The 9575-nt window shown below is 42.0% G+C and overlaps 1 protein-coding gene across 4 annotated transcripts; it reads left to right on the plus strand.

The window, feature by feature from the left end:
* Positions 1-947: 947 nt before the first annotated feature.
* Positions 948-9422, plus strand: LOC125508095 (wings apart-like protein 2). Of its 4 annotated transcripts, none has more exons than XM_048672681.1 (13): positions 948-1667; positions 3078-3177; positions 3647-3980; positions 4231-4343; positions 4965-5093; positions 5189-5282; positions 5387-5470; positions 5906-6570; positions 7609-7889; positions 8036-8180; positions 8547-8644; positions 8739-8820; positions 8970-9422. In XM_048672681.1, the coding sequence occupies exons 1-13, from the start codon at positions 1174-1176 to the stop codon at positions 9048-9050; spliced, it is 2700 nt and encodes an 899-aa protein (XP_048528638.1). In that variant the 5' UTR covers positions 948-1173; the 3' UTR covers positions 9051-9422. The 4 variants fall into 4 exon arrangements, with proteins under 4 accessions (XP_048528638.1, XP_048528647.1, XP_048528654.1 ...); XM_048672690.1 differs by having other exon boundaries at positions 5909-6570; XM_048672697.1 differs by having other exon boundaries at positions 5387-5449.
* Positions 9423-9575: the final 153 nt, after the last annotated feature.

The raw sequence follows: 9575 nt of genomic DNA on the forward strand, positions 1-9575 counted from the left end.
ACAGTCTCCTTTTATTCAACCATGTCTACACATTTTTTTCGAGAAAATTTCTGATCTATTCATTTTCAATCATGGCAATACAACGAATACTGGAAAATAATAAAAATTACATCCAGATTTATAGACCACCTAGCGACGACTACAAGCATCGAAGCGAGCCAAAGGCGCGCCGCCGTCATCGCTCCTCCCTCGCCGGAGACAGGCAAAACTTGTTGTAGTAGACAGTCGAAAAAATTGTCGTGCTAAGATCTCATAGGACCAGCGCAGCAAAATAACAACTGCCGCTGATGAAGAGTAGCGTAGATCAGAAGGATCCAACCTGAAGAAACACAAACATAGATGAACTACGACTAGATCCGAGCAAATCCATCAAAAATAGATCCATCGGAGACACACCCTCACACGCCCACCGACGATACTAGACACACCACCGGAATGGGGACTAGACAAGGAGAATCTTATTTCATCTTCAGAGAGCCGCCGCCGTCTCGTCTTCCTGAGCAGAACACAAAACCTAACGAAAGTTGAAGAAACATCTAAAAACGAAGCCCTCCCACAGGCAAGGGCCGGGATCCACCGCGGTGCCATGGCCCTAAGGTCACCGTGGACGAGGCGGACCGGCGGCGACGCTGGGGAAGCAAAGGAACCCTATGCTTTTCTTGGGGAGGAGGTGTTTCTAGCCAAACCCATACGCTTATGTCTACTCATTTCATTCATTCATGCTTGATCTAAGCCTAGACGCTGACCAGACGAGGAAGCTCAAGACCGTGTGCACAAGTGCTCTATCAAAATCAAGATGGAGGAACAATCTGACCGTGGAGAAGCGCGTCGAGACGCCGCGGCCATTTCGATTCAAACTAACTAGGCTGTGCTTTACCTTGGTTATTAACCCTGGCCTGACACGCGATAACTAACCCCAGGCCGCAGCAACGCACAAAACCACCACCACCACCAGCAGTAACCAACGCACGAAACCAGCTGCAGCTCCCGTCCCCGAATTCGTCCCCTCCCAGTCCCAGGCCAGGCCAGAATCCCCAAATCCGGATCAGCCGCAAAGCAAAACGTTCGAAACCCAGACACAGACGCCCAAGCCCACGCCCACGCCCAAATCTCTCTCTCTCTACTCGCCCCTCGCATGCGCGGAGCTGTAGCTACCCGCAGCAGCGAGTCGCCATGATCGTGCGCACCTACGGCCGCAGATCCCGCACCTTCTCCGACGGCGCCGCCGGCGCCGCCGCCGGCGGAGGCGGAGGGGACCGCGGGCTCTCGTCCTCGCAGGACGCGTTCGACTTCGACGGCGGGGATGGGGACGACGAGCTCGCGGCGCTGGGCTCGTCCGCGTCGCAGCCCTTCCCGCCGTCGCAGGAGTCCTCCTCGATGTGGGACTTCGACGAGGACCCGCCCACGCAGCCGCCGCCGCCCCGGCTAGAGGGGCCGCGCCGGAAGGGGCGACGCGGGAGGCACGCCGAGCCCGAGCCCGAGGCGGCCACCGCCACGCTCATGGAGGCCGAGGAGTACGGGGAGATGATGGAGAGCGTCGACGAGGTCAATTTCGCGCTCGACGGGCTGCGCCCCACCGCGCCCAGGCGGGTGCGCCGGGCAAGCCTGCTCGCGCTGCTCGGGATCTGCGCGTCCGCCGCGCGCCGCCGCGTCCTCCGGGCTCAGGGGTCAGTACACCTTTCTCTTGGTACACAAGTTGCCTTCTTGCTCTTCTTGGTGCCCAATCTTGGCTCCCCGAATCGAGAACCTCGGGTTAGGGTTACCAAATTGGGGCTTCTTGCGGCTGACCTCGGTTCAAAGATTGGGATTCTGTACGATTAGGGCTCAAGAATTTCGGTTTCTTCCGGAAAGGAGCCACCTTTTGGCCTTCAAACCACCACGAACGAGCGCGCTCCGTTTCCTTTGTCTTGTGATGATGAATAGCTCAACTCATGCAGCTTATTTGTTTGCTTGCCTGGCCTGAGCTGTTTAGTTCGATTAGTTTGCTTTGTCGTGGTTTTTGTTGTAGAATCAAGACTTCACATATTGTCGAGAATCCCCACTGACTAACTATCACAACTGGGCTTAAGGAGTATGCACTTGAGTTATCTGCGTCTTAAGCAGGATGGTCTCTTTGTTTTTGCTAAGACCCCAAGTATGCCATGATTCCATAAGAAGGAAGCATGGTGATTGATTGGAAATGTCTTGAAAGACATCTTCCCTTTTGAATTAGAATTTGCTCCGGCCTATAGATACGTCTGAAGAACATTGCTGGTAGAAGTGCCATCCATTGAACTCGAGCCTAATATTTCTCCTCTGTTCAAGAGAGTATACATTTTGTTAACCAAAAGCGCAGTATTGAACCATGGAGTTGCTACCTATTTGAGCTGTGAACAGCACCAGTGTTTCACTCTTAACTCACTGTCATACCAACATTTTGACAATTGACAACTATTTAAGTTTAGGGTATACTGCTTTTCTTTGATCTGTATAGTTGAAGATGTAGGATATTGTCTGTTCCTGTCCCAGCCAGTCTTCAAATTTGTTGTTTCTGTAAGATGTACTATGAGATAATTAATAATAAGCGTACTGAACATGTGGAATGCTTATTTAAACTGGGTAAGTTCAACGTTAGTGTTTAGGGGTGTGTCTATAGCTCAGTCAACTCAGGAATAATGATTTCTCAGTCAACATTGATAGCCATCCGATCAAGATCATCTCATCCCTTGTGTAGTTGCACATTCTCGATGTGAAGACGAAACTATTTTTAGCTGTGACTCAGTTGCCTGAGAAATAGTAAAACTGTTTAGTGAAACAAAGGGCATGCTTGAAGTGAGGATGTTACCTCTGGAATTACTAGATCTTGAGATGTTTTACCCATTTCTACATCTGTAGATGGTTAACGTTGTTGAAAGTAAATTCTCATTGAACACAATTATTTTAACATGTAACCATGTAATGTTCATCTCAGTAATCTATTTAGTCTGAGAAGTACCAAAATCAAAATCACTGTTTAAAAAACAATTCATTTGTTTCTTCAAATATTACACGCATTCCATCTTATTACTCACAAGTGCATGTTTTGTTATGTCCTGTAGACTGGTAAAGCAAATTATAGATAATGTTTTGGCTCTGAACATTGATGATCCTTCCTGTGGTGTTGCGGCGGCAGCTCTTTTATTTGTTTTGGCAAGTGATGTGAGTACCTCTCAATCCCAAACCACCAGATGATATGTTTCTGTGCATGCTGCTTTCCGTGCATATTAAATATTCTCTTCTCACAAATCACAAAGATACTCATGTCGTGACAAAGTTGTTTATTTATTTTTCTTGTAGAAGTACTCGCTTTCTTTCTCAACACTAATGCATGATAAAAATAACTTTAGTTAATTAACTTTATGCTTTATTTTTTATTGACAGCTGAACCATAATTTATGATTTAAATTCAGCTAGTTTGATACTCCCTCTCAAGTCTATAAAATGTCCTATATTAGTTTACAGAGGGAGTATTTACTATTCAGATTTTCATTTGTGAATTACATATATTGCTCGTTGAATGCGTTTTCCCAACAGTTGCTGCTCTTTTAATACTTCTGAGTTCCGATGAGCATTCCTTCAGCTTCAGTTTCTTCTTATGATCAATCTATCCTTTCTTGTTGTTATTCAGGTACAAGAGAATCATGTGCTAAATTCAGAATCGTGTATTCGGTTTCTTCTTAAATTATTAAATCCTCCAATGGACGCAAATGATGTCAAAGCACCATCTATAGGTTCCAAACTCCTTGGAATCAGTAAAGTTCAAATGTTTAATGGCTCAAATAAGGATTCTGATTCCAGCTCAGATGATATCATATCAAAAGTCGAAGAAATCCTCTTAAGCTGTAAAGAAATCAAGCCACTTGACAGGGATGGCAAGAGAGCATCAAGGCCAGAATTATGTTCAAAATGGCTTGCTTTGTTGACAATGGAAAAGGCATGCTTGTCAGCTGTCGCATTAGAGGGTATGGTTTTTAATCAATTTCTTGACCACGATTACCCCATTGCCATTATTGCATTCACCGCGAAGTACACTGTCAATTCACAAGTTAAGCATTGCATGCTTGCTTTACATGGATGCCTTTGCCTAGCCCTTGTTTCACTTGTGTTTGAGTTTTCAGTGATGGCTTGCCTAGCCCAGAATTATGCGTAGTAACTTATTTTTTTGCTACAGTTACTGAAATATTACTCATTTTCAAATGTTTATCTTTTCAGAGACTTCTGACATGGTGACCAGAGTTGGAGGGGATTTCAAAGAAACATTAAGGGCATTGGGTGGTCTTGATAATATTTTTGATGTTATGGTTGATTGTCATTCCTCACTGGAGGTATGATCTTGCTTATTTTTTTATTTTATTTCATAAAATAAACAGGTATTTTATGGTAATTTATCCTTCGGCACAGGTTCACATAAACAACATTCAAGCTGTCATTATGTGTTCTGTCACAATGCTGAAGAATGGTTGCATGTTTTTGTAGTCTGTACATTTTAAGCCCTAACATGCTTGAAGCTGCACACTAAAACTTTGCTGCAGCACAAAATTATGCTGTGAAATTTTCTCTGATTGAAAATTTTAAATCCTGAATGCAGTCTTAGAGTGATTTATGTCAAGCATTAATTTTTGAATTTTGAATCTCTAGTGATTATATGTGTCCAAGGTGATAATACTTACATAGGTTTCATGGCATGGAGACATTATATGATTATTACCCTGTTGAACGCTACAATTTCCACTACACAAGCCTCTCTTAGAGTTTAAGTGAATTGAAGCCACTTATCGTGCTTCTGGTTTGTGTAGTTTATGACCTGGGTCTCCGATGTGTACACATTTATTTTCGCAGTGAATTATTCTGCTAGTCCTTTTCCCCATTTCGCATACTTAATGCGTTATACACCAGTTAAGCTAACAGAATATAATATATTTGTGCTGGCCAACCTTGTATATCAGGGAATTGTAAAGGATACCTCCACTCTGTCCTTGGACATAAAGGAAGGAACATCTTTGCAAAGTGCTGCACTCCTCCTGAAATGTTTGAAAATTTTAGAGAATGCCACATTCTTAAGTGATCAGAACAAGGTAATTTTCCATATCTTGGAATGTTAGTTCAGTGCAATGATAGTATTGCCATGTACTACTTCTTAACTTCACTCGACTCCTTTTGATCCTTCCAGACCCATTTGCTCAGCATGAGTAGAAAATTGAGTCCCAGAGGCTCTACAGTTTCTCTTGTTGGTGTCATTATCAATATTGTTGAATTATTATCAGGTAATTTTGCATTAGATTTCAGTATTTTCCTATTCCCATATAATGTAACGTTCAACATCCACTTTGAAAACTTGCAATCTGATGCCTATTTTCCTTTGCTGCAGTACTGTCTCTCCTTCAGAGTTCTTCCACTGTTTCCAGCAGTACAGATAAAAAATCTTCCAAAGGTTGTAAAGGGGGCTGCTCTGGTAGTCACAAGTCACAACCACCAAATTATTTGAACTTCTGCCTTTCCTGTGAACTGTCTAAATCTAGGGCAAATATAATATTTTCACTAGATTCAATACTTGATATAATTTCAGTGTTTTTCTATATTGACGACCCAAAGTATCCTCTCTGGGTGCAGCAATAAATTTGCAAGGCAGTTAGGGTATCATGCATGTGCACAAATATTCACTGTACACAAAACTATGATGTTCACCTTCTAGTCTTATATAAAGCACAACGATATATATTCCTCGATACAAGTTTAATATGGTCTCACGTTTGAAATTCTCATGTGCACAAATGTTCACTGTACGCAAAACTATGACGTTCACCTTCTAGTCTCATATAAAGCACAACGATATATATTCCTCGATACAAGTTTAATATGGTCTCATGTTCTAAATTCTCTTGTGCAGCAGACATCAAGGGTGCAACTACATTGAATGGTCATGGCAAGGGCAAGAACTCAAAGAAAAATAAGCTTTCGCTGAACCAAAAATGCCAAAATTGCTCATCTTCCAAATTAGATGCTTCTCATATTAGTATATCTTCTACTAGTGATGTTGGCCTATCACAAATGACACTTGATTGTTCCCAGTCTACTTCAAGCAACAGGGCATCAAGTGCTTCATTAGGTGAGAGGCACAGCAATGGTCTTGGTCTTGGTCTGAAGCTTAATATAAGAAAGGAACGTGGTAAAGCCAACCCAATTAGAGGCTCAAGTGGATGGGTTTCTATAACAGCACATAGTTCTGATGGAACGTCCAGAGAAATGGCAAAACGACGACGTCTGTCTGAAAACGGCAACAGTGATTTGAGAAGTGGCAGTGGTAGTGATCCTTTTGCATTTGATGATGTTGATCAGGAGCCTGAACTATTTGGTCAAAAAAAGAGATCAACACATGGCTGTCAAGCAAAATCAGCGAATGAGAAATTGTCGGACGATCGTGGGATTGCTGTGATTGGAAGTCAGGAATCATATCAACCTGAAGATAATAATCATCATCTGGGTGCAACATCCCATTCTAATGTTGACGATGATTCCAATCTTTTGGAAGACTGCCTTTTGGCATCAATTAAGGTAAGCCTTCTTGATTTTTGTTGGCTGGCATATTTTTGTAAAGAAGTATTGCATCCCTTTGAAATAGGTTTGTCCATTTGTGAATACTCAGTATAGGCTGTTAAACCTTTGGTCAATGTGTGAATTCGTATGATCGCATGCACTGGAAGATCTTTCACCATTTATACCACACAGTAACTGTTTGTGGAATTGTGATGTGTCACTTGGTTGGAAGTTTAAGAAAGAGTATTAAGACAAATATACATCAATATGTCGTAGTATCTGCTTCATTCCGTGCATCGGTGCATACTCGAGGAATGGGCTGAGCCCGATGCTTAAGTTTAGAGTTCAGTTTGTGGTGCCTGATTAACACTCTTACTTAACCTGAAACCTGCTTTAGTTGGGTTTAAGCATTAACATAAAGCTGTCTCAGGCTTGCCTCCTATTGAAGGTTGAAGGTTCTGCTAAAAGTTACAATAAGCTTATTAAACTGAAGATAAAATTAGAACTTCCATCCAGAGCGTGAATGGACTTGCTCGTATGGTAAGTCCCAATTGTGATCAGCTCAGATGATTTTCTAAGCTTATTGACCACCTTTAAAAGGTTTTAGGTGCTCAGCCTGTTAAGTCACTTTGAAGATATGTTTCAGTATTAAATTTAACTGTGACAATAAGTTGTTTTTGAAAGACTAGTCTGTATGGATAAACTAGTTGTTGATCTTGTCTCAACTAATTGTGGGCCTAAGCTTAACTGTACATACCTATGTATTGCTTCTTGTGACGGTATTTGTGAGATATCCCATAATAATTGTAGTCTCTTATCTTTTTCTGCTCCTTACTAGGATATTTGATGAAAGATCATTGCACCTTTACCTTATCACTCCAAAAAGAAACTGTAACTGTCCAAAGGGTCTAATCTTATTCGTCCCTTCTATTTTGCTGTGCACTATTGAAACTTTTGAACAGTTGGTGGATGATGTTTTATGTTAGAAAAATGTTATGGCGGTGTTACTTTTGCAATGGCATGTAGTATATGATTTTCCCATGTTTTTTCTGGCAGGTTCTTATGAACTTAGCAAATGACAACCCATCTGGTTGTGAACATATTGCATCATGTGGTGGACTTAACACCATGGCCTCCTTGATCATCAAGCATTTCCCTTCATTTGATTTCTCCGTGGACACTGGCCGAGATGTCGATCTTTTACAAGACCTCACCGATTCCGAGGACAGCAAAGCATGCCAAGTGAAAGCTAAGCAACTGCGAGATCATGAGCTTGATTTTCTGGTTGCCATATTGGGCTTGCTTGTCAATCTCGTGGAAAAAGATAGCCTTAATAGGTAAGCCTGTTACTTTCTTCCTTTCCATTTGTTTGATTCATGCCTGTGTTACTGTTCTGCTTCAGCTAGTTCCTTGGGGTCTGGAGCAGTCATATATCCCAACTAACAAATGTCTAGTTCTAAATTATTTCATGACCTGGCTGTAGGGTACGGCTTGCATCTGCTCGTGTTTCTGTGGATCTGTCTAAGAATGCGCAGAGTGAAAAGGCACAGAGGGATGTTATACCACTCCTCTGTTCAATCTTCTTAGCAAGTAAAGGTTCTGGGGAAGCTTCTGCAACTATATCACCGGTAATTCTAACCTTAATTTTTATCTACATTGAAACATGGTAAAGCTAGATGTGTATTACTATTACCCGCTCTTTGTTTCCAAAGTACCTTCTGTTTTGCTGCATATTGAATCCCTTAGTTTAAAATCCATGAAATGGAAACTAATGCATTTGTAGGCTTTGATATCCAGTCAATTGACAAAATATCATGAATAATCGAGTACCATTCCATTTTAAACCTGCACTATATTATTAGCCCTTTTTGGGGACCTTTGTTGCAAATGCCTTGTATGATGTTCTGTATAGTACTTTCTACCTAGTAGCCAGCAAATCCTATTGTATGATGTCCTGTAGCTCATTTGATTGACTGCTTATTATAACTAACCAGGATGATGAAGAGTCAATGTTGCAAGGAGCACGGGAAGCTGAAATGATGATCGTGGAGGCCTATGCAGCCCTCGTGCTTGGCTTTCTTTCGATAGAAAGGTTAGTAATCTGAGTTGTCGTCTGTAATGTTCCATTACGGTGAGTTGATTGCATAATGTGTCTGGACTTGTTAACATTTTGTCTGCTTCAACAGCATGAAGGTTCGAGGAGCGATTTCCAGCTGCCTTCCAAATAACAACTTGAAAGTTCTTGTGCCCGTGCTAGAGAAATTTGTGGTATGCCTCTTGTCCGGTAGATCTTACCCTTGTAGGAAGCTTATTTTCTTCTTCATTTCGACATTTTACCCTTCTTGTGGTATGTTTCTACTTGCTGCTGCGTATAGAGATAGAGCATGTAATAGTCCGTTTATTTGTTACATGTGCAGGCGTTTCATCTGCAGCTTAATATGATGACAGACGAAACACACTCATCTGTTACAGAAGTTATCGAAAAATGCAAACTATGATAGGATGGTGAAGAGGTCACTTTGTATAGACTGACTGGCCTCTTCGCAGCTGAGGCACACACAAGTGTTCCTCCTCGTCTCCCCGTGCGCCGCAGATGACCTGCAGTCGTCTTGCAACTAACCAACCATGGTGTCATTCTTTTCTTTTCCTTTTGCCCCCCTGTTGTTGTCGCCCATCTTTTGTGTGTGCTCCTTGTCGCCTCTCAAAACACGTTGTTTACTTAGCCAATTCAATTGAATGTAAAATAACATCATAGGGAATGTACTCTGTGTGCGTGTGTGTGTTTGTAATTTGTACTGGTACCAGTCATAGTCAGTCACCACACATGCCTAAATCTGAAGAAGCTTAATGGAACGTACCGTTGCCATGCCGTTTGGTCTGTGCCTCCTGTGTCTTAAACAGATATTTTGTTTGCTTGATACTGTTCCAAACACTGGATTACATTCAGCAGATGGATTTTATTTGGACAAAATTGTTGCTAGTCAATTACACAAAAAGTTAAGCAAAAATGCTATTCTTACAAC

This window comes from Triticum urartu, chromosome 1 (genome assembly GCF_003073215.2).
Source record: "Triticum urartu cultivar G1812 chromosome 1, Tu2.1, whole genome shotgun sequence".
NCBI lineage: Eukaryota > Viridiplantae > Streptophyta > Magnoliopsida > Poales > Poaceae > Triticum > Triticum urartu.

What these genes read in the sequence shown, in the direction of transcription:
- LOC125508095 (XM_048672681.1), top strand. Translation starts at nt 1,174, where the DNA reads ATGATCGTGCGCACCTACGGCCGCAGATCCCGCACCTTCTCCGACGGC. An exon ending in CGCGTCCTCCGGGCTCAGGG is followed by an intron (nt 1,668 to 3,077) that starts GTCAGTACACCT and finishes TATGTCCTGTAG; the next exon opens with ACTGGTAAAGCAAATTATAG. An exon ending in CCGTGCTAGAGAAATTTGTG is followed by an intron (nt 8,821 to 8,969) that starts GTATGCCTCTTG and finishes TTACATGTGCAG; the next exon opens with GCGTTTCATCTGCAGCTTAA.